This window comes from Mustela putorius, unplaced genomic scaffold (assembly GCF_011764305.1).
Source record: "Mustela putorius furo isolate JIRA1106 unplaced genomic scaffold, ASM1176430v1.1 tig00003853_pilon_pilon_pilon, whole genome shotgun sequence".
NCBI lineage: Eukaryota > Metazoa > Chordata > Mammalia > Carnivora > Mustelidae > Mustela > Mustela putorius.
This window is the reverse complement of record NW_025422005.1, coordinates 49,925,165-49,950,534: the sequence shown is the minus strand read 5'-3', so window position 1 is coordinate 49,950,534 and position 25,370 is coordinate 49,925,165. Positions and strand designations below refer to the sequence as shown.

General features: G+C 38.0%; 1 protein-coding gene across 2 annotated transcripts in view; it reads left to right on the top strand.

Annotated features, from left to right (window-relative positions):
* Positions 1-25,370, top strand: part of TM2D1 (TM2 domain containing 1) — a 48,119-nt gene that overhangs the window by 9,786 nt on the left and 12,963 nt on the right. For both annotated transcript variants that reach the window (XM_004751656.2, XM_045064625.1), the window contains exons 3-5: positions 3,314-3,422; positions 9,923-10,014; positions 21,085-21,158. In XM_004751656.2, the coding sequence (XP_004751713.1) occupies positions 3,314-3,422; positions 9,923-10,014; positions 21,085-21,158 (275 nt within the window). The remainder of the gene's footprint in view (positions 1-3,313; positions 3,423-9,922; positions 10,015-21,084; positions 21,159-25,370) is intronic.

The window sequence follows — 25,370 nt, the reverse complement described above, 5'->3', positions numbered from 1 at the left end:
TTATAAGGCCTTTTTACAACTCACCTATCAATGTTTGAGTTTTTGAATGTACAAGAAACTCCTCTCAAAAAACAAAGCATTTTTATTAGCAAGATGTATTGGACAGTAACCCAAACTAGAATCATAATTATAGCTTTTTGCATTGCAACTGTCTCTTTAAGATCTGATTTTAGATAGTCTGCAGGAAGATCTCACAAGGCTATAAGACAAGAAAGAGACAGCTTCAAACTGAGCAAGTAAGTGCAAGGTAGTACCTTTAGAGGAAGATTACCTAAAATTTTGCAATAAAGTTTTGTTTTATGGCACAGTTTGCCAATCCAGAACTTACTACTTTGATAATTAAAAAAAATTAAAGATCCATGTTGAGGAAAAACTCATGTTTATATTTCCTACTGGTCACTTCTTTGTGGAGATAGAATAGTCCTCATCAAGGTAAAAAACTAACTTTTTAAACCAGACACCTCTTTGGTTTATGTGCCTGATGCCTAAACTCTTGTATACATACTCCTGGAGGTAGACAGAGCTTTTCAAGAGGTAAACAGGTATCATTATTGAAGTAGTTCCCTAGGGCCATTATAAGATGTGTCACAACAGACATTGATGGTCTCAGTTCTGGAGGCTAGAAATCTGAGATCAAGGTGTTGGCAGGACCATCCTCCCTCTCAGACTCTGGGTGGAATATATCCTCCCCTCTTCTGACCTGCTGCTGGTGGGCCGCAATCCTTGGCATCCCTGGCTTGTAACTGCATCAGTCTGGTGTCTGCCTCTGTCCTCACTTAGCATTCTGTCTGTCTTCAAGTCATCTTCTCCCTGTTATATATGCATGTGATTTCCCCTATTCATAAGGACAACAGTCTTATTGGAATAGGGCCCACCCTAATGACCTCATTTTAACTTGGTTAAATCTGCAAAGACCTCACTTCCAAATATGGTTATACTCTGAGGTATTGAAGGACTTTTGGAGGGAACATAATTCAGCCCATAACAGGTGTTTTTAAAGGAATTGATTTCCAGATCCTCAGATATTATGTTTACTTATCCTAAAATTGATGTAAATTTTCTGAATTTTGCAGGCGCCTGGGTGGCTCAGTGGGTTAAGCCGCTGCCTTCGGCTCAGGTCATGATCTCGGAGTCCTGGGATGGAGTCCCGCGTCAGGCTCTCTGCTCAGCAGGGAGCCCGCTTCCTTCTCTCTCTGCCTGCCTCTCTGCCTACTTGTGATCTCTCTCTGTCAAATAAATAAATAAAATAAAATATTTAAAAAAAAAATTTCTGAATTTTGCTTTTTTTATTTTTTAAAAAATTTTAAAAGATTTTATTTTTTGTCAGAGAGAGAGAGAGCACAAGCAGAGAGAACAGCAGGCAAAGGGAGAAGCAGGCTCCCCACTGAGCAAGGAGCTGGATGTGATCTCAGGACCCTGGGATCATGACCTGAGCCTAATGAAGGCAGACACTTTGGCAGAAGCTTAACTGACTGAGCCACCCCGCCATCCCCCACACCCCCCTTTTTTTTTGAACATTTAAACATACTTTTGAACATTTAAACATACTGCCTACTTGTGATCTCTCTGTCAAATAAATTAAATCTTAAAACAAAACAAAAACACCAATCCTGTAATTATTGATACTAAACATAGAGATAAGCAGTCTGAAACTAGCCTAAAAGCATTAGTACCTTTTAATCAGAAATGGTGAAGGAGGAAATGGCAATAACATTTACTGAATAACTGCTGTATGCTGGGCCTTGTATCATATTTAATCTCCACAATGGTACTAGGAAGTAGAAGAAGTAGGAGAAGTACTAGAAAGTAGAAGTGCTGCTTTTATCTACAAGAAATCCAAGGTCCTGAAAGAGGCAATGCACATAGGTCATTCTCATTCCAAAGTTCTTGTTTTTTATACATTGAAGCTATAAAGGCTTCAGGATAGCTCCTGCCTAGCACACAGTAAGCTCTGTATTCCTCTTATTATATCATCTGGAGTAGGAGTAAAGATTGAAAATGCTAAATGCTAAAATGTTATGCTACATCAATTCTGAGAGGGAATAGAGAAATAAATACATTTCGAATAAGTAATCTGGGTGGGGGGGCGCCTCTCTGGCTCAGTCAGTAGAGCATGTGACTCTTAATCTTGGGGTGGTATAGTCAAGCCCCATGTTGGGCATAGAGATTACTTAATAAACAAATAAAATGAACAAACATAATTTTTTAAAGAAGATTTTATCTATTTATTTGACAGAGAGAGACAAAGTGAGAGAGGGAACACAGGCAGGGGGGGGGGAGAAGTAGGCTTCCTGCTGAGCAGGGCTTGCGGGGGGGGGGGGGCTTGATTCCAGAACCCTGGGATCATGACCTGAGCTGAAGACAGCTTAATGACTGAGCCACCCAGGCACCCCAAAAAACAAACAATTAAAAAATATATATTTAGGGTAGATGAAAAGAATCTTAGTTTATAGTAACTTTCTTCTGCAAGAATTAATATAAACTGAAAATACAAAATCAGATCATGTTGAATTTAATAAATTACCCTATGAGTTAGCAAGAAAAATTTGAGAAGTTGTCTTCACCCTAGAGATGAAGTAAAGGGCAGTAATACTGGGCAGTTCTTCCCTTGTCACTACAGTCAGAGGAGGGAGATTGAACTAGAAGGGTCATGCATCAAACCCAATGTGATAATTCTTACATTTTTGTGTTGAGCCCACTATATATATATTTTTTTTAAAGATTTTATTTATTTATCTGACAGAGAGAAATCACAAGTAGATGGAGAGGCAGGCAGAGAGAGAGAGAGGGAAGCAGGCTCCCTGCCGAGCAGAGAGCCCGATGCGGGACTCGATCCCAGGACCCTGAGATCATGACCTGAGCCGAAGGCAGAGGCTTAACCCACTGAGCCACCCAGGCGCCCGAGCCCACTATATTGTATTATCCTTTATTTAGATACTTTTTTTTTTTTTTAAAGATTTTATTTATTTATTTGAAAGACAGAGATCACAAGTAGGCAGAGAGGCAGGCAGAGAGAGAGAGAGAGAGGAGGAAGCAGGCTCTAAGCAGAGCAGAGAGCCCCGTGTGGGACTCGATCCTAGGACCCTGGGATCCTGACCTGAGCCGAAGGCAGAGGCTTTAACCCACTGAGCCACCCAGGCGCCCCTATTTAGATATTCTTATCTAAAGTCTCATGTCAGATGTTATATTGGGAGGTAGTGTGTTAAAATTTTGTGTTTTTTTCTGCTTTCTACTAGTCTTAAACATGATTACATACCTTTTCTGTAGAAAAAACCAGTAGTTTCTTGCTTTTTTTTAACCCCCCCCCCTTTAGTTCCTTGTTTTCCAGCACCCAACATAACTTGTAAGGATTTTGGTGGCAATGAAACACATTTTACTGGAAATGAAGTTGGTTTTCTGAAGCCTGTATCTTGCCGAAATGTGTAAGTCCATTACTGAAGCTAAATTTTCAGGTTACTTGCCTATGTTGTATATTGACTGCATGGAGTAAAGAGATAAAAAGTTAATTTATAGGGAAAATCCTGCACTGATATAATTTATCTTTTTTGCCTTTCTCAGAAAACCTCTATTTTAAGTGTGCATATTGTTAATGTAAATGCAGTTTACCACCAAGTAAAGCATAGTAGTTCACTCTGTGGGATAAATAAAGACTGTGAGTAGCCTTATGCCATGTTAATTCAGTCAGTTTGTGCCACTAAATGAGTTATGAAAACTTCTGTTTTTAAAACTTGGGGGATTTCTACAGTACAAAAAAGGGATCATGTACTTCTAGTATTAAAAGAATGTTGGGGTAGCTAGGTGGCTCAATTGGTTAAGCCCCTGACTGTTGGTTTTGGCTCAGGTTATGATCTTAGGGTGGTGAGGTCCATCTCTGTGCTCAGTGTGGAGTCTGCTTGAGATTCTCTGTCTCCCTCTCTCTCTCTCAAATAAATAAATCTTTAAAAAAATAAAAAGAATGTTAATTATTAATCATTTGCATATTAAGGGCATTTTGAAATTTGGTTTCATTCTTTTTAATTGATACGGGTGATGAATGGTTAAACAGAATTCAAAAATTTCTTTGGGACATTAAGACAAGTGGCTTTATTTTGTTAAGAGGGTTGTTTAGGGGCGCCTGGGTGGCTCAGTGGGTTAAAGCCTCTGCTTTCGGCTCAGGTCATGGTCTCAGGGTCCTGGGATCGAGCCCCGCATCGGGCTCTCTGCTTGACAGGGACCCTGCTTCCTCCTCTCTCTCTCTGCCTGCCTATCTGCCTACTTGTGATCTCTGTCTGTCAAATAAATAAATAAAATCTTAAAAAAAAAAAAAGTGTTGTTTAAAGGATTTTTAAGTTTTGAGTTTTATTTTTGCTGGAGTAAAGCTAACATCTTATTCTTATATTTCTGCCATGTATTAAAAACATGATTTAGTTTTATGCATTCTTATTAATTGGTGGCACTATACTTTTATCTTAACTGACATTGTTACATTTTATTTGATTGCATCTGTTGCAGATGCATTAAGAAATAACCACTGTTAGGCCCTTCCTTCCTTCCTATTTGGCTATTTCTTCCAGTTCTATTAGAATTCCTAGAAATTACTAGTGGAGTCTTATTTTTCTTTTGACCCTCCTTCACTGAGTTAATGAGGAGCTTTAGGTTTTATCTTGCTGTGTAATCCTAACCCAATCACTTAAGCTTTTTGGGTTCCAAGATTTCTCATTAGTAAAGTAAAAATTGCTAAAAGGAGTTACCTCCCTATTACTTATATATTGTTTAGCCAAGTTTTGAATTTATTGGTTCATATTTCTTTTTTTGTAAAGATTTTATTTATTTATTTGTCAGAGAGAGAGAGAGAGATTGACTGTGCACAAGCAGGCAGAGCAACAGGCAGAGGGAGAAGCAGGCTCCCCGCTGAGCCAGGAACCCAATGTGGGACTCCATCTCAGGACCCTGGGATCATGACCTGAGCCGAAGGCAGACGCTTAATTGACCAAGCCACTCAGGCATCCCTGGATTACTATTTCTACCATAAAAATTCCAAATGATAACCAATTTATTAAGTGTTGATCTAGGACATCATAGGTTACAATACAACAACTTAGAAGATCAGTCATCTGTTGAGAATAGCTAACCACTCAGGTTGGACTTACAGGTTTATATTACGTGTAATGGTAACACCATAGTGGTCTGTTACTCAATTTCCAAATTAATTCTGATTTTTCTTTTGGTGTCTCTGGGTAGATTAGGCTCAGTGTCACTGAGCTATACTAATCATGTTCACAAGACACTGATGTCAGTTATGAGAAGAAACATAATTATCAGGGAAACCTGACACTTGCAAGTATACTGGCCAATTTATACCCCTCCTATAGTAAAACGTACAGTTCCAAAATAGAATTTGCTTAATGACCATTGGATCAGAACAAGGGGAGCTAAATTAATGGGTAATTTTAATGATAAGTCACAAAATTAAGATCACCGCATAAATCATTTTCTTATATCAGAATATTCAGTACATGCCTACCAAAGAGCCAGTTGCTGGTCAGCTACTGAATAGTCACTGACAAATTCTTATTCATTGAATGTTCCTTTCCCAGTTCACATATTTTCCTTCTCCTATTAGCATATTCTTTTGCAAACTGTATATAATATTGATATTTGATGAAAACTCCCATCTTAATATTGCAGATACAGTCATTCTATAATGTATTCTCCAGCAACTGAAGTCTGGTAATCATGTCTGATTGATCACCAAGCCACACACCTATTTATACTGGCCAGCTATTTTAGTTGGAGCAGACTAACTGCTGTAACAGATGTCTTTAGAATGTCAGTGGCTTAACACAGTACAAGTTATTTCCTCCTCACATCATAGTCTGGTTGGTGTTGGCTTGGAGGGCTGGGTGAGGTAAGGGGAGTGATTGTTGCTCCATGCAGTCATGCGGGAGCCTTGCTCCTTTCATCCTGTGGCTTTGCTTCCTCTCGTCCTCAGAGTCCTTTCCATTCAGCCAGCAGATGGGAAAGAGGAAAAGGATCCCCGGGTAGGTGTGTTTTATGGACCAGATCTAGAAATGGCATGCATCGCTTCTGTCCTCCTTACGTTGGGCAAAACTCAGTTATGGCTACACATAACTGCAATATGGGCTAGAGTATGTAATTTCACAGGACATCTGTGAGAAAAAGAGCAGTGGTTCAGTGAGCAATGAGACAGTCTCTGCTACGCCACCCGTTTTCAGGATATTCTTTAGGGTGATCTAATATATAGATAATTGTGTTTCTAATTTCATTCCCCTTTCCAGCCACGCTTTTTGAAAGACTTGTTCCTATAATACTTATCTTTTATGAATTTTTCTGTCTGATAGAGTCCAGCTTTTGGCTATGCTGAAATTTACTAGAAATCTTTGTTCTCTGTCAAATGGATCTTTATAGTCCACATCTTAATTTTTCTTTTACACAATTTGGCATTCCCTTCTCTTAAAATTCTTTCCTTGACTTCAAGTATAAAACACTCTTCTATTTTCTTTGATTCCTCTTTTGTTTTTCCTTAAATCTTGATATCCCCAAGATTATATTCTTGTCCTAATCCCTTTTTAATTCATTCACTCCTTTAGCTTTTCTCACCATCTTAATGTATATTAAGGTCCCAAAGTCAATCTCTCATCTCCTTCAAACCATCTCCTCCTTTGTCTTAATGAATGGCACCTGTCCTTGTCTGTTTCTTTCTTTTTTTTTTTTTAAAGATTTTATTTATTTATTTGGCAGACAGAGATCACAAGTAGGTAGAGAGGCAGGCAGAGAGAGAGAGGACGAAGCAGGCTCTCCGCTGAGCAGAGAGCCTGATGCAGGGCTTGATCCTAGGACCCCGGGATCATGACCCGAGCCAAAGGCAGAGGATTTAACCCACTGAGCCACCCAGGCACCCCTGTCCTAGTGAATTTCTTAAGCTGAAACTTTGGAGCCTTCTTGACTTCTTCTTTTCCCTCATCCCCCACTTTTAATGTGGTTACTTCTGCCTTCTTCGTATTTCCCAATTTTGTTTACATTTCTCTCCTACTGCTACTGCCCAATAGGTTATAGCTTGAGATTCTACAAAGCCTATTAATTTATTTCTCTATTTCTAGTCTGGTACCCCATTCCAGGGTAGATGGGACACCACTGCCCTCAGCATAAAATGACATCCTTTCAGTATTAGATGCATAAACAGGATCTCTGGTCCATCTGCCGTCTCCCACCAAGCTCTCCAAATGTCCTAATTGTGAGTGAAATGCAAAAAAACAGGATTGTAAGACCGACATAATCAGATTTGATTTTAAAGTGGTAACTCCAGCTCCCTGTTTCTTTACTTCCTTTTGTAGTAAAACTTCAGAGAGTTGTCTAATACTCCTGTTTTTCAGGGTTCTTTTTTTCATTCCAGGCTTTGTTTGGTTATTTTCCTATACCACATCACCAAAATTGCCTTCACTGAGGTCATTACTGAACTCTTTTTGATTAAATGTAGTGGAAGATTCTCAGCCATTACGTGTGTGATCTGTCAGTCACATTTGGCACAACTGATCACTTTGTTCTCCTTAATACACTGTACTGTCTTCCCTTGACTTCCAGTGTACCACACTCTTCTAGTTATACTTCTTCCTCACTGTTAACTCTTGCCCAGTCTCTTTCTAGTTTATTCTCTTCTTGATCTCTTAATATTGGAGTATCTCAAGGCTCAGTGAATTTCTCTCTCTCTCTCTCTCTCTCTCTTTTTTTTTTTTGGTTTATACTCACGTAGAAATGTCCTGGTTTAAAATGCTTCCTATATGCTTATAACTCCCTAATATATATCTCCAGCCCAGGCTTCTCTCCCTAACTCTAGACTTATAAATCCAGCTGTCTTTTGAACAACTCCACTTGGATATCTGATAAATATCTCAAACTCACATGTCTAACAATTAAATCCTGAACATCTTTTGAAGGTCTAGTCTACCTTCAGCCTTCCCCAACTCGGTTAATGCTAGCTTCATCCCTCTGGTTACATGGGACAAAAATCTTAGCTTTATTCTCATTCCTTTCTTTTTTCATTCCCTAAATTGGATACATCAGGAAATCCAGTTGTTATACTTTGGAACATATCCGGAATCTGATCACTTCTCAGTGGTATTTTTTTTTTTGCTAAGACTCCAGATCAAGCCACTATTAATTTTCATCTGGATTACGGCAAGATCCTTTGTCCTTGTGGTAGCTCACATTTGTTCAACAAATTCATCCCTCTCAATCACTGTTAACTGGGTGGTGTGTACTTTCTACTCTGTTGGTTTGGGGCTTGGCCATGTGATTGGATTTGGCTTATGTAATGCTAGCAGGTATGAAACAAGCAGGGGCTTAAATGTGATTGCGAGGTTTATCTTTCCTCTTAAATCATGGTGGTTAAGTTCTGAAAAGAACTTGTGCTGGGTAAAAGCTACACCTGCAGCCTAGACCCTAGGAAAACTAAGAGGAACTGATTTTTTTTTTTGTTTGTTTTTAAATTTTTTATTTTTTATAAACATATATTTTTATCCCCAGGGGTACAGGTCTGTGAATCACCAGGTTTACACACTTCACAGCACTCACCAAATCACATACCCTCCCCAATGTCCATAATCCCACCCCCTTCTCCCAAACCCCCTCCCCCCGGCAACCCTCAGTTTGTTTTGTGAGATTAAGAGTCACTTATGGTTTGTCTCCCTCCCAATCCCATCTTGTTTCATTTATTAAGAGGAACTGATTTTAAGGAAATAAGTAGCCTGGATCCAGACTGACCCAAACTTTAGTCTGAAGCAGCATTTCCTGGCTGAACCCACCCTGGATAAACTGAACCATAGCTCATTGCAGTGTGAGGATGATTGCTTATTGTTTTAAGCCACTGAGGTTTAGAGTGGTTTGTTATTCAATATTATTGCAACAGTAGCTCACAAGTACTCCCCTACAGTCTGTTTTCAGCCCAGCAGCTAATTACTTTAAAATCTGAATCAGATCATATCACACGTCTGCTTAAAATCCTGCAGTAGTTTCTCATATCCTTTAGAGTACAAACCAGTCGTTACAGCGATGTTCAGGGCCATACATGATTTGCCCGCTTTGCACCTTGTCCTCTCTCTGACCTCAGCTCCTACTATTTATTCTTCTGTTCTCTAATTCTACTCCTGCTATACTGGCCTCCTTTACAGACCTCAGACATGTCAAGTATGCTGTGCTCCCCTCAGCAGGTACCTTTGCCTAGGATGCTCCTCCCTTAGAGGTATAGCATGCTAACTAACTCACCTCCCTCAGGTCTTTGCTTATCTATCACCTTCTCAATGATGCCTACTCTTATTACCCTATTTATATCTTATATCCCCCTCGTCTGTACCCCTGACATTCTGAATTCCCTAAATGACCTGCTCCACTTCTTTTGTTAATAGCGTTTATGACTTTTCTTGTGTGTGTGTGTGTGTGTGTGTGTGAGATTTTATTTATTTGAGAAAGAGAGAGAGCACAAGGAGGGGGTGAAGGGGCGGCTGAGAGGTATATGGAGAGGGAGAAGCAAATGCCCTGCTAAGTATGGAGCCAGGGCAGGGCTCAATCCTAGGGACTTGATCCCAGGACCCTGAGATCATGACCTAAGCCAAAGGCAGCTGCTTAACTGACTGAGCCCCCCCAGGAACCCCCTTTTATGACTTTTTAACATAATATATGATTTAATTTTAAAATGTTTATTTTTATTGCTTGTTGCCTATTGACTGAAGGCTCTTTAGGGACAGGGATCCTTATTTCTTCTGTTCATATATATATCCCAAAAACCTAGAATAGTGCCTGGCATGAAAATCAATGAATGGATCAGTGAACAAATGAATAAATAAGTCATAATTAACAGTTTTGTTTCCTAAAATGTTTGCATGTTGGAAATACATGTATATAACACTCAGGTTCTAATTTTGTACAGAAATGGCTATTCATACAAGGTGGCAGTTGCGCTGTCTCTTTTCCTTGGGTGGTTGGGAGCAGATCGATTTTACCTTGGATACCCTGCCTTGGGTGAGTATGTTTCATCAAGAAAAAATCCTTGTGAAACTTGTATTTCAGGTAAATATACCTGTTCTTTCCATTTTATTATTCTTTTAAAGATTTTATTTATTAATTAAGGAGAGAGGGAGAGAGCACAAGCAGGGGGAGGACCAGAGTGAGAGGGTCAAGCAGACTCTGTGCCGAGCACAGAGCCTGACATGGGGCTCACCAGGACCCTGACATCATGACCTAAGCCAAAATCAAGAGTTGGATGCCCAACCGATTAAACCACCCAGGCACCCTTAAATATACTGATTCTTATAGATTAAATCTGTGCATACTATTAATAGTTACAAGTTCGACATTAACTGGAGGTGAATAGTTAATCTTCTGTGAATATAGAGCTAGCTGTTAGTTCTACAGTTCAGCGTGGGTAATAAATATTGACTTTTCCTGTATTTTCATCTTTATGAAAATACTTACAAAATAGTATAGGCACTTCCTTAGGATAGTAGGCTTGAGTTGTCATTGTTAGTACTGGGCAACATGGTGGACATTTAATAAATATTTTACGAATAAATGTGCATCTCTTCTTTCTAAAAATATTTGCCCTTCTGTCTGAACCTCTGCCATATTCCCTTGGGAAGAGAAGCTTTCTTTCAGGAGAAGCTTGGGTTGGAACTATGGCAACCGGCAAGAGCTGGTGTGGAGCCCGACTTTTTTTAACCTTAGCTTCCTTCCCTCTGCTGCCACCCCCCATCCTGACCTGTCACACACATTCCTTCTAGTGTAATCTTCCCATTTACCATAGTTACTAATGCTTGTGAATTTTTACATTGATGATTTTTACATTTGATTTGGATTTGATGATAGCTTTTGTTTAAACAATACTTTTATATGCCTGCCCTTAGTTAAGCCTTACAGCTCTCTGACTTTATCATCCTCTTTAAATCTTTTTTACCAGGTAGGGAAATTGTCACCAGAGAGGTTAAGGGATTTACTCACTCCAGAGGCCTTGTTTTATTCTGTGACATATTTGTTGTTATCATCTTTGTTTTATGGATAGGGAAATTGTCATGAGATTAAGAGATTTACCCAAGGACACTCTGCTAGTGACCTGAATTTGAACCCAAATTTTCTGGCTCAAGGGATCATGCTTTATTTACTACAGTACTCTGCTCCTACATTAGCCCTTTACTGAGCAAAATATAAAGTTTCTGATGCTTTTTTTCCAGTTAGCAAGGCTAATCTTAATTCTTTCCATGTTGCTACCCACCAGAGATCAAAGAAGAATCTTTATTGTGGTATTCGTAGGAAGTATGTTTCTGACAGCCTTACCTGGAACTCACAAATTTGTTCAGTTAATAGACATTTATTCTACATTTACTACCTGTTAAGTACGTAAGTGCTTTGGGAATAATGATGAAGATCATATTTCATATTGGTTAAAAAGGAAATAAATATGTTGGTGGGTCCATTTATGATACAGCATTTATAGAACCATGACAAAGTGCTATGAGAGAGAGAAGAGGGACTGATTTAGTCAGCCTTGGGGTGTGAAAGAGGACTTCTTTGATGAAGTGACATTTGGACTAGGTATTGAAGGATGAGCAGATTACAGAGATTGAGGGCATTACACAGAACAGTATGTGCAAAGGCACCGGGTGTGATAGTATGTGTGCCTGCTGAGAGAATGGTAGATAGTTTAGCTTTTGGCATAGGAAGAATAATGGCAAGAGATGAGAAGTGACTGCAGAGATAGTCTGTGGTCAGATTATAAAGGGCTTTGAGTGTCTTTTTATGGAGTTTGGACTTTACAATTTAAACATCAGAAGCCATTAAAGTTTTTAAGCAGAGAAGAGTTATAGTCAGACTCATTTTTCAGGAAGATTCTATTGGAGGAATTGAGGGAAATGGCTTAGAACAGAGAAGTACTGGTGACAGAGAAAGGAGGAAGGAGATTGATGCCATTGTCCTGGCCTAAGTGACAGTCCAACTCATTTTCCTGCCATATGTTAGAGTAGCTGTACCATTCCCTATGGTGGAAAGCCTTGTGATCTGCACAGAAGGCCTCAGAGTTGGTAAAATGGCAGTCCTTCAGTCTAACTCTCTTTTTAGATGATGGCTGGCTGGCTGGTTAGACAGAGAAATCAGATTCATAATGAGAAACTAAAATAATATGGTGATGGTGAGAATACACCTGAAGCCTTTTGCCTTTATTCTCATATTTTCTTCTGTGTTCTCTTTATGAAGACAGACGTGTGTGTGTGTGTGTGTGTGTGTGTGTGTGTGTGTATGAAATTTTCTAACTTTTAGAGAGTTTTTAAGAGGTTAGGAAGGAAGGGGAAACACTGTTCTTTAGAACAGTTTATTCTGTGATGATTTTAAATAGTAAATCTATTTTATATATTTGGCTTAATGAGTGACTTTTTGGCTTCCTGGGATGTGGGTCAGATGAGCTGTCACGTCGTATGTGTAAGTTAATGTGTTTGTCTTACTGCAGCACATCATAATATGTCGACATGTATATTGTGAATTTTTCTTCCTGCAAAGTAAAACTCTCAGTAAAAAAGCTCTGTATTTTGCGAAGTGGAAAATTATCCACTGCGAAGTGGATCTGGTTAGTGAATGTTAGTTTCCTGCCAGGAGCTGTTTTTCTCTGGCCACTGCTATTCCAATCTATTATGAGCCTCAGTCAAAGAGGACCTTTCCATGGGAGGCTGAGTGAGATTCCATAAACTTGCAAGTGCAGTTTTTAACATTCAACATTATGGTACAGCGTAAAGGATTTTTTTTTTTTTTTTAGGTTTTATTTATTTATTTGACAGAGAGAAATCACAAGTACACTGAGAGGCAGGCAGAGAGAGAGAGAGAGAAGGAAGCAGGCTCCCTGCTGAGCAGAGAGCCCGATGCGGGACTCGATCCCAGGACTCTGAGATCATGACCTGAGCCGAAGGCAGTGGCTTAACCCACTGAGCCACCCAGGCGCCCCATTGTTTGTTTGTTTGTTTTTTTTTTTTTTTTTAAAGATTTTATTTATTTATTTGTCAGAGAGAGAGTGAGCGAGAGCGAGTACAGGCAGACAGAGTGGAAGGCAGAGTCAGAGGGAGAAGCAGGCCCCCTGCGGAGCAAGGAGCCCGATGCGGGACTCGATCCCAGGACGCTGGGATCATGACCTGAGCCGAAGGCAGCTGCTTAACCAACTGAGCCACCCAGGCGTCCCGTTTGTTTTTTTTTTTAATCATTAAATAATTTACTGTATTTTTTAAAAAAGATTTAAATAACTTACTGCATTTTTAAAAAAAGATTTTGTTTGTCAGAGAGAGAGAGAGCACAAGCAGGGGGAGTGGGAGAGGGGGAAGCAGGCTTTCTGCTGAGCGGGGAGCCCAAAGCAGGACTTGATCCCAGGACATTGGAATTGTGACCTGAACTGAAGGCAGATGCTTAATGTCGAGTCACCCAGGCATCCCAATAACTTACTGTATTATCACAACAACCTTTGGGTGTTCATTAGTTCAACACATATTTTGACTGCTGGCCTAAGATAAAACTTTCTGAAGATCATTAAGTCTGTCACTTTCTCATTTGTCTGCTTTCCGGCTTCTGAATTTTTGTTGCTACTGTCTTACCTTTTTTTTTTTTTTTTTTAAAGATTTTATTTATTTATTTGACAGAGAGAAATCACAAGTAGATGGAGAAGCAGGCAGAGAGAGAGAGAGAGAGAGAGGGAAGCAGGCTCCCCGCCGAGCAGAAAGCCCGACGCGGGACTCGATCCCAGGACCCTGAGACCATGACCCAAGCCGAAGGCAGCGGCTTAACCCACTGAGCCACCCAGGCGCCCACTGTCTTACCTTTTATTCTCTTTGTTCTTTTGGGTTTGTGGGCCTTAAAAATTCCTTACCATTTTTTAGTGGGGTCTTGGAGTGAGAGGAGCTAAGTAGGTATGTCAGAGTCATTATCTTTAACTAAAAATCCTCATTTCTTTTAAGCGTTCAAATATTTTGATTGTATCTTACTTGCATTTAAGTAGAATTGTTAAGGGTTTTGATATATCTTATTAACTAATCTAATATATAAAGTTACAATTTTTTTTAAAGTTACAATTTTTTAAAAATTTAAAATATTAAATGTTTTTAAATGAAATTTTAATTTTTACTAAGAATTCAAGGTTAAAGATTTTGGTATTTTTTGATTAAAATGATTACTATCATTGTACTACTAACCTTACTATAATGTTGACTGGCATGAAAATAGTTACAGATGGACCCTAACATTCTATATTTTTTTAAAAAAATTTTATTTCGAGAGGAAGCAAGAGAGAGTATGAGCAGAGTGGGGAGGCAGAGGGAGAAGCAGACTCCCTGCTGAGCAGGGAGACCATTGTGGAGCTGGATCCCAGGACCCTGGGATTATGACCCCAGCTGAAGGTAGATGCTTGACTGGTGGAGCCACCCAGACATCCCTATTTTTCTTATAATCTTATTTAATCTTCATGGTTATGAAAAGCAGTGGTAGCTTGTTAAAATACTTCCTTAAGAGGCGCCTGGGGTAGGGGCGCCTGGGTGGCTCAGTGGGTTAAAGCCTCTGCATACAGCTCAGGTCATGATCTCAGGGTCCTGGGATCGAGCCCCAGCCCCACATCGGGCTCTCTGCTCAGCAGGGAGCTTGCCTCCCCCTCTCTCTCTTCCTGCCTCTCTGCCTACTTGTGATTTCTGTCTATCAAATAAATAAATTAAAAAAAAAAAAAAAAGAGGCGCCTGGGTGGCTCAGTGGGTTAAGCCGCTGCCTTTGGCTCAGGTCATGGTCCTAGGGTCCTGGTATTGAGCCCCACATCAGGCTCCCTCCTCAGTGGGAAGCCTGCTTCTCCCTTTCCCACTCCTCTTGCATATGTTCCCTCTCTCGCTGTGTCTCTGTCAAATAAGTAAATAAAATCTTTAAAAAAAGATACCTCCTTAAAACTATTTATGATCATTGGAATTTTGTAAGAACAGAATAAATAATATCAATCATGCAATACGAAACTTGATTTTTCTAAGTAGTTTAGTGTTGAATGTGATATTTCATTATATAAATTTTACTTCAGGATTAAATAAGGGAAATGTGTTGGGGGTGAGAATGAATAAAACTTGATAAGATCTAAAAATTCCTTTAAGAAAGTTTTTTTTTTTTAACTTTTTAATTTTATTTATTTATTTATTTATTTATTTATTTATTTGACAGAGAGAGATCACAAGTAGGCAGAGAGGCAGGCAGAGAGAAAGAGGAGGAAGCAGGCTCCCTGCCGAGCAGAGAGCCTGATGTGGGACTCGATCCCAGGACCCTGAGATCATGACCTGAGCCGAAGGCAGCGGCTTAACCCACTGAGCCACCCAGGCGCCCCTTTTTTTAAAATTTTTAAAACATTTTAAAATTTTAATTAGGGGCTTGAATTCATGGCCCTGAGATGAAGACCTGAGCTGTGGAATCAAGAGTTGGATGCTTAACTGACTAAACCACCCAGGCTCCCCCAGAATTTTCTTTTCAGTTATTTCAAATTCCTTTTTAGCCCATGACTGTAACTTTATATATAACTTTATTTCCTTTAATTGATTTATTCCTCAGGATGCAAGTGCTACATGAATTAGAAACTTTTTTTACAATGAAACCTTATTTTTCTAATAGTATTCTCTCTTTGTATTCTTAACTGTGTTAACATCTCTGATTTTTTTTTTTTTTATATGCAATAGCTAGCATATTTTGCTTTGTCCATCTGTAGCATTAAAGGATTATGGATTCCCAAAGCTAATAGCTCTTTTGGATCAGGAGAGAGATACTCTTTTCATGGTGGTATTCCTTTTAAAATGTAAATACTTTCTTATTATGAGAATAACAAAGTGTTTTTAAGTCCAAATCTTAAAAATCTTTGGTTATATTCTTCTTCTTCTTCTTCTTCTTCTTTTTTTTGAGCTTGAATTTACCAGTTTAGACTGGTATATAATATCCACAGATCATGGGACAAATAAAGGGATTTATAGGTTAAACTGTTCTAAGATTTGAAAACTCTCTTTTATAGATACAGACACAAAAAGAATAGTGATAGCCAATTACCAAATCATTATAGAACACCTGTGGTTTGGCAAATAGCAACTTCAGTATGCGATAATCTACGTTCTCTAATACAGTCATGCAGACAGCAGTATTTGCAAGACTCAACCTGTAATAAAAGAAAAAATACCAGAGTTTTTTAAAATACCCCAAATTAATCTCTGTTCTTTTTGTTTTATATCCAAGTAAATCCTTTGATTGAATTCATGTTTTTAAAATGTAAAGTTTAGGTTACTAAAGTATAAAGTACACTCAAAACATGAACTTTATTAATGTCATCTGGCAGCATAATCTGTTTGAAGGAATCTATAATAGTAATGGTTCAGGATAAAAATGGATCCTTCTTTATTAGAAACGCTTTTATTTGGAATTTTAAAACAGTTTTTAAAATCGAAAACTGATACTCCTTTTCACAGTAAGGAGTTAGTAAATCATGTCTGTACAAAGAGACACTTTTTGATTTGAAAAAAAAAAAGTCAGTCTACTTTTGGTAGTTCACAAATAACCTCACTTTAAAAAAAAACTGGTATTATGCTCAAAATAATGAAATCTATAAAAATAATGGTTTGTATTGGTTTTAATAAATGCTGTTTAGAATGTATGCTACTTTGTGTTGTTCAAGTTGATCATTTTTTGCAGATAAGATAATTTACTCTTGATATAGTTTGTTTCTTCAGTAGTCAGATTGACTAGTTATGGGAATGACACAGCACTGACTTCCAGTTGCTCACAGAAGAGAAGGGGAAGGCAAATAAAAATGCATAGCAAGTCATACCATGATACATGGGCAGTGCTGAAAGTTAAGGGCAGGTCTGGGGAGCATCTGGGAATATTTTTAAATTCATCCTGGAGATATTAGAGAAGGCTTTTTAAAAGTTTTAAATGACTCTTAGGGGTTAGCTAGATGATCGGGAACAGGGGGGTGGAAGTGGGCAGAGGAGGAGTCAAGGCAGAGAATAGCGTAGCCCATGTAAATGTAGAGATGGCCGAGGAGAATAGGAGAACACAGTGCATTAGAAGGGATCTTGGAGGGCGCCTGGGTGGCTCAGTGGGTTGAGCCGCTGCCTTCGGCTCAGGTCATGATCTCAGGGTCCTGGGATCGAGTCCCGCATCGGGCTCCCTGCTGAGCAGAGAGCCCGCTTCCCTCTCTCTCTCTCTCTGCCTGCCTCTCCATCTACTTGTGATTTCTCTCTGTCAAATAAATAAATAAAATATTTAAAAAAAAAAAAAAAAAGAAGGGATCTTGGAGTAGTTTGGGAATAACCCACCCAGAAGGAATTTGTAAGGTATGAGACTAGGTTAGATGATTCTACTATAAAGAATGTGAATTTATGGGCACCCGGGTGGTTCAGTGGGTTAAGTCTCTGCCTTCTGCTCAGGTCATGATCCCAGGATCCTGGGATCAAGCTCCGTATCAGGCTCTCTGCTCAGCAGGGGGCCTGCTTCCCCTCTCTCTCTGCCTGCCTCTATGCCTACTTGTGATCTCTCTCTCTATGTGTCAAATAGATAAACAAAATCTTTAAAAAAAAAAAAAAGAATGTGAATTTATGCTGCCTACATTTCTCAGTGAATAGTAATTGTAGGAATAGTAGAAACAGTGGTAGGAGATGTAAAGACTGGGCTAACATTTTTAAGTATTTGCCATGTGCCATGTACTATTCTGAGTTTTTACTTTTTCTCTATCTCCTTTAACCCTTAGTGTCCTTCCTATTTTATTTTCATAAAATATTTTTATATTTAGAAAGCTAAAAGAAGTTTAAATAGCAGCATTTTATTGAGGCACAAATGATATACATTAAAATGCATATTTTAAATGTACAGTTTGATAAGTTAGACATATGTATACACTTACAAAACAGTCCCCAGAATCAAGATGATGACCATATCTATCACCCCCCAAAGCTTCCTCCTGCCCTTTGTAATCCCTACCTTTTGGCCCTCCTATCCTGCTCTTTCCCAAGCAAATACTCACCTGCTATCTGTCACTGTAGTTCAGTTTGCAGATTGCTAAAATATCATCTTGGATCTGTTCTATAGTTTCTTTAAATGTGTGACTTCAGGAGTAGGTGACACTCACCAAAGTTCCAAACACACATGTCATGTCCTTATCTAATGTTTATCTGAACAGGAACCTCTCCTGTTCATTTTTCTGAAGCACCCTTAAGAAGGGATTCAGCAGGGGCACCGGGGTGGCTCAGTGGGTTAAGCCTCTGCCTTTGGCTCAGGTCATGGTCTCAGGGTCCTGGAATGGAGTCCCGCCTGGGCTCTCTGCTCAGCAGGGAGCCTGCTTCCCCCTCTGTCTCTCTGCCTGCCTCTCTGCCTACTTGTGATCTCTCTCTCTGTCAAGTAAATAAATAAAATCTTTAAAAAAAAGGGGGGGGTGTTCAGCAGCAGAATATACAGATTGTCATGACTCATTATCATTTTCTTTTTGAGTGTTATCACATTACTTTGCCAACAAATATACTTCTATGTCATTGTTTTAAACAGCTGCATAGTATTCTCTCTTATTAGGTATACCTTGATTTTTCTGAGATAATTCCTCTCTGTTAAACATTGGAATTGTTGCTACTTTCTTGATAGTCATACAAGAAATATTTATCAAAATATTTACCAGACATCTGTCTGGTACTATTCATGGAATTGACTTGAGTAAGATAAGGACCCTGTCTTGAGGAATTTGCATGGCAGAGGAAAACAGAGAATGAATGAACAAAGCAGCAAATGAGGCTGTTACATATTTTTAATCAGCACCAAAAAGGCAATAAATAGGGGTGATGTGATAGGGCAAGGGGCTTTGGGGGAAGTGGTGTGCTGCTTTAGATAGGCAGGTTAGACTTCTCTGAAGAAGTAGCCCGAGAAATGAGAAGATCTACAGAATATTGTTGGAAAGGTTCATGACAAGAGCAAAGGCTCTGACATGGTTATGTTTTCTTAATAGGGTAGCAAGTAATTAAAAAAAACTTTTTTTGAAAAACTTTTTTTTTTTTTTTGATAAAGAGGGGGCATTGAGGAAGGAGCAGAGAGAGAGAGAATCTTGCGCAGGCTTAGTGCCCAGCACTTAGCTGGATTGGGCTGAGATCATGACCTGAGCTTGACTGACTGAGCCACCCATGTGCTGCAGAACCATTCTTAAAATTAATATTGTTATAAGAAAATTGAAAAAGGCAATCTTTGTGACATTTCCAAATTTACATTAAATTGCTGTGTGAAGAGGGATACATTTCAGAAATTGAATGAATGAGTGAAGGATAGAATATACCAGTTGAGTTCAAGTTCCCTGGGCTACTATAATAAAAAGCAACTATTGAAAAAAATGATTAAAGGAGTTGTTATATAAGATAATGGCTAAAAAGTTAGAGGTCTTTAGGAAACAAAAGCTGAGACAACTTATCAATTCATTTTACAAATATCAAGCATCTACTTTGTGGCACGTGGTGTTGTAGGTACTAAGGACACAGGAATAAATGAACCAGATGAAAGATCCTCCCCTAGTGGGACTTCCATGAGACAGAACAAATACAAAATATTAGGTAACATAACAAGTGTTTTGAAGAAAAGTGAAAGCAGAATTTTATATAATCTCTATATTATAGTTTTAAAGGAATTTTGATCATGTGTTATCTTTGTACTTACATTATTCTGCGATATGTCTAATAATAAGTCTCATGTAATTATATGTTTCAGTCTTATTTGTATACTTCCAAATTGCGTGCAGGAGGTGATCTCATCCACTCTTGTGATTTTAGCTGGCATCTGTTTATAGTTGATACTTAGAACTACCCTTTCACGAAGAGTCTTGTTTCCTACCATTTTTATATGTCTGAAAAGCAATTAAGTTTAAATATAGAAGAGAGATTACTCATCCCACCCCCACCCCCAACCTGTCTCTTTATTCCATCATCATGGTTTTGTGTTATATCATTGTGTATGTCCTAGATTCTATGTTCTGTAATGATCTGTTCAGTACCCTAGTTCCAAGGTTATGATGGAAGGCAGAGGTGTATACAGTGCATAGAATTGTTGATTTTGATTATAGAATTAATGAACATGAGATGCTTTTTTCCTAAAAAATATAGGATAAGTTTAAGATAATTAAGTATAGGATAAAGATAATTGGGTTGCTAATAAAATTTTGCAGTTTATAAGATCAAAGTTTTATCTTGGTTATTTTTTCTGACTTGACCATCTTTATTTGTTTGAACTTTCTAATGTAAATGTGTATTAAAATTTCAGTCACATAATATGTTAAGCCTAAATAAATAAATAAGGACTAAGATACATGTTATGGCTCTGGAGTAATGCAATTTAAAGATTTATTTCTTTAGGACTTATAAGAAATTTTGTAAGATTATATTGAGTTTTTATTTCAGTTCATAATACTTATTTGTTAAGTGAATTAATTTTTTGTGGCTTTCTATATAGAGGGTTTTTTTTTTTTTTTAAGATTTTATTTATTTGAGGGGCGCCTGGGTGGCTCAGTGGGTTAAGCCGCTGCCTTCGGCTCAGGTCATGATCCCAGGGTCCTGGGATCGAGCCCCGCATCGGGCTCTCTGCTCGGCAGGGAGCCTGCTTCCTCCTCTCTCTCTGCCTGCCTCTCTGCCTGCTTGTGATCTCTCTCTGTCAAATAAATAAATAAAATCTTTAAAAAAAAAAAAAAGATTTTATTTATTTGACAGATATCACAAGTAGGCAGAGAGGCAGGCAGAGAGAGGAGGAAGCAGGCTCTCTGCTCAGCAGAGAGCCTGATGCGGGACTTGATTCCAGGACCCTGAGATCATGACCTGAGCTGCAGGCAGAGGCTTTAACCCACTGAACTACCCAGGCACCCCTATAGAGGGTTTTTTTAAACCTTTCTCATTTTCAGGTGAAGATTTGAGTTTTTAAAGTGTTAATTTTATATTCTTGATATATAAAGAGTTTGTGGTATAGTATACCTAATGGTTTACTAGGAAATAGTAAAGTTAATATTTATAAGACTTCCAAATTTTAAGTGACTTTATCTTTTTTTTCCAGGTTTGTTAAAGTTTTGCACAGTAGGGTTTTGTGGAATTGGGAGCCTAATTGATTTCATTCTTATTTCAATGCAGGTAAGTTAGTTTCGGTCTAGAAGATGAAATACTTTTCCATTCAAATATGAGTTCTCTGATCTTTTCCTGGTATATTTTAAATATATTAGAAAGCACATTTTATCTTTTTTTTTTTTTTTAAGATTTTATTTATCAGAGAGAGAGGGGGAGAGAGCGAGCACAGGCAGACAATGGCAGGCAGAGGCAGAGGGAGAAGCAGGCTCCTTGCTCACTGGAGCCTGATGTGGGACTCGATCCCAGGACGCTGGGATCACGACCTGAGCCGAAGGCAGCTGCTCAACCAACTGAGCCACCCAGGCGTCCCCACATTTTATCTTTTAATCACATAAAAGACCCTGTGGGTGGAGTATCCCTCATGGGAACTGAAACTACCTCCTCAAGCAATAAGGACTGCCCGAGCCAGCAAGACCCCATGTGACTGACCCTCAAGACAGTGATCAACCTGACCTTTGCTGCCCCTGCTGCATGTATCCACCAAACTTTGGCCCACATTTTCCTGATAAAAACCTAGAACGGTTTTCAACACTTTGAAGACAGTGTTTGAGACACTAGTCCACTGTCTGCCCAGTGTTTTGGCCTCACTGAAAAAAAATTCTTTTTTTGATTTAAAAAAAAAATGAAAGTAAAAAAAATTTTAAAAATAAGTATTTTAGAAAGCAGTTAGGAAAGCTTTTCCAGTTTTTCTTTAGATTCTGCATCTAGGGGATCATAGCTGTGTTTCCAAGTAACATTTCCCAACCTGTGTTCTACTAGTTAGTAGTTCTAAAAGACTACTGTCTTGTCATTTTAAAAAAAAGGATTCTATGCTCAAATACAATTTGTAAATGTGAATTCAACTGAGATTTCTTTACTGGATAACTTCTGAGAATCTTTGTAATTTGTATTATGAATCTTGAATAGGGATTAAGATTATTTCTCAATATATTATTTCTTTTCCTGATAGTCACAGCCACATTTGTCAATTACTATAATAGGATATTGATGGGGATCTGATATTTACATATGAATATGTGGAGACACAAACAATATTTTCTTTTTTTTTTTTTTTAATGGACAGGCACTCTATATCAGTGTTTCTTGGTTGTAAATTATAGAAACTGAAATCCAGGTATCTTAAGACAGAAAGAAAAAAGGACTGTCTGGGCATTCTGTAGAAAATCTAGGAGTAGGGCTAGCCTTGGGTACGACCAAATCCATATAACCAAATAATGTATTCAGGAACTCTCCTGATACCTCTCTCTGCTTCTCTGTGGTAACCTCATCTTCTCCTGCTGCAGTGGTATGGAGGCAGGTGTAGTGTGTTGAAGTGCTGTCCTTTAGCATTTAAAAGTGCCACCAGATGTTTGACGCACTGAACTGATGGTGGTTAACTTATGAAGATTCTTAAATTAGAGAGGGGAATGAATTTACCACAACAAATGTCACAAAGCAGCATTTCAGTAAGCATTTATGGAGCACCTCATGTCTCCAGCAAGAGTGTCAGTATGTATATAGATCATCATCAGTTTTGGTCTTCTTTCTCATACAATATTTCCTCTCCTCAATTCTGTCTGCTTGATGTTAATCCTTATGTTTTAAAAGAAAGTCAAAATCCAGGAGATTCGGGTAGCATACTGTGAGGAGGGTACCATACTGTGAGGAGGAGGCAGCATATGGACCAATAAGATACCAGAATTAAACAAGGAAAATATTTGGTTTTAAAGTTGGGATTTTCCTGTCTTTATTCATAAACATATGCCTAACCAAATATCCTGCCTTCTCTGACTGGAGGACAGGCAAGCAGGCATGAAGAGGCTAAGGTACTTGTGCACATATGCTTGGAAATGGATTTCTCACTATAAATGAGGATCCAAGGAATTTCATGTATTATTGGGATTCTTTAAGATATCCAAAATTTAATGCCTTTGAAACCCATTTACCTAATATTTTCACAGTAGGTTCTTTCTTTAATGATGTCATCACTTTATATTAAGGTTTACTTCTATCAAATTATAGTGCTTATTTGATTCAGCGACTGCTTTCTGGTACACGAATGCCTGAACTTTCGAGAACAAATCATTCTTTTCTTAAAGATCTCGAACTGAACCTATTGCATTAAGAAATACTGAGACAGAATTAGAGTATTTGAATTTCTGCAGTTAATTTTCCTAATTAAGACATTTCAAAAGGTATGGCCATGTTAGGTTTAGACTGCTTTTAGATTAGGGAAAACATAAATTTTTCAAATGTAGTCAAATAAGAGGTGTAATCTTGCTTTACACATCATTTAATCTACTTAACTTGTGATGTTGACTACTTTAGTTTTTAAGAATTATTTTTTCAGCAAATGAAATGTTTTTAATAAAACATAAACTGTGTCAATGTTTTTGTCCCAAGTACATTTTTTCCAACTTATCATAAACCTTTTTTACATTTGTCCATCTTTTTATTTATTCTTCTTTCTCATTCTCTCCATCCTGTTTTTTCTTTTTCTTTTTGCTATTAAATATTGTTCTCCAGTGAATAGCAATGTTTTTCTTTTGGGCTCTGATCCCAGAAACATATCGTGCATGAACTCAAAACCTATAAAAACATACTTTGCTTCACAGTATTTATAATAAAAATCCAGGAAAATCCTCTTTAAAAATTAGGTCTAGTTATTTCATCTTTGAATCAAAGTAATATAAAACATAATGCACGTATTACTAAAGTAAACTTTACATGTCACTATATTTACTGAAAATACTTTAATGAGTATCTATTTGTTAATAAACTTTTGAAGTTTCTTCTTTTTTTATGTTCTTAAAAAGTATAGAAATGGCAGTGTGAATTAATAGTATAAAATAATACATAGAATTAGTTCAGCCCTTTTGTGCATTCAGCAAAAATCTAAATCAGTGATACATATGTAGCATACAGTCTTTCAGTTATAGGTAACTGTTGTGTATAATCACTGTATTTGTAGTTATTCATAAGGCAGTTCTGAAGATTTTAAAACATTCATTCTTTGTGCTTATATATGTGTGTGTGTGTTATGATGGATTGATTAGAAATTTAATTTCTTTTATCAGAAAAATAGGAGAATATTTTTATTTCATTTAAACTTCTCACTCACAATCTGGACTTTTTTTTTTTTCAAAGATTTTATTTATTTGACAGAGAGAGAGGGAACACAAGCAGGGGGAGTGGGAAAGGGAGAAGCAGGCTTCCTGCCGAGCAGGGAGCCTGATGTGGGGCTTGATATCCGCTTCGATCCCAGCACCCTGAAGGCATGACCGGAGCCAAAGGCAGATGCTTAATGACTAAGCCATCCAGGTGCACTGGATTTTTTTTAACTATACCAAAACCACTGATACGGTATCTGCCAAACAAAAAGAAAGTTTCCTCCGTTGTGTGGGGATAAGATGGCCACAAATCAAAAAGATGAAGATGGGTGGAGGGAAAATGGAAATATGAATTGGAATGTAGAAAGTTGTTGGAAGTATGTCAGGGTACTTTGCGACAATTTAAAAATATTCTATGCATCATGGAAGAAATTGCTTTCATTTTTATTCCTATTAACATTACAGAGTAGCTCTCCTTAAGGGACTAATAACAGTATAAGTAGAAATTCATAGAAGCAGCATAATTCTAAGACATTAATGAATTTTATAAATTTGTAAAATTTATAAAATATCTCTAGTTTGATATTATAGATAATTTTTTTTAGCACTGAATTATATAGTGCTTCTGTGTTTTTTTTTAACTTTTAGACACCAGGTCTGACTTTTCACACATAAATTTCAGTAGAAAAAAAATTTACTGTAGCACTGGTAGTATGCTAAACATAGTGTATACCATCGATAATTTGGGCTGATTTGAACTGAATGCAATATATCTTGTGAAAAGTGTAGCCTTGTGCCAATAATAGGGAAGATGAGAAGCTAAAAAAAAGGTAGTTTTTAAAAGTGCTTGCTTTTTCTTTAGGACCTTGAAGTTCTACATTTCCTAGTGTCACTTGAGAAGTAATGAATAAAATAAAAGATATGATAAACTATAAATAGTAGGTTTTAGGGGCATCTGGGTAGCTCAGTGGGTTAAGCCTCAGCCTTTAGCTCAGGTCATGATCTCAGGGTCCTGGGATCTAGCCGTGAGTCAGGCTCTCTGCTCAGCAGGGAGCCTGCTTCCCCCTCTCTCTCTGCCTATCTCTCTGCCTACTTGTGTTCTCTCTGTCAAAAAAAAAAAAAAAAAAGT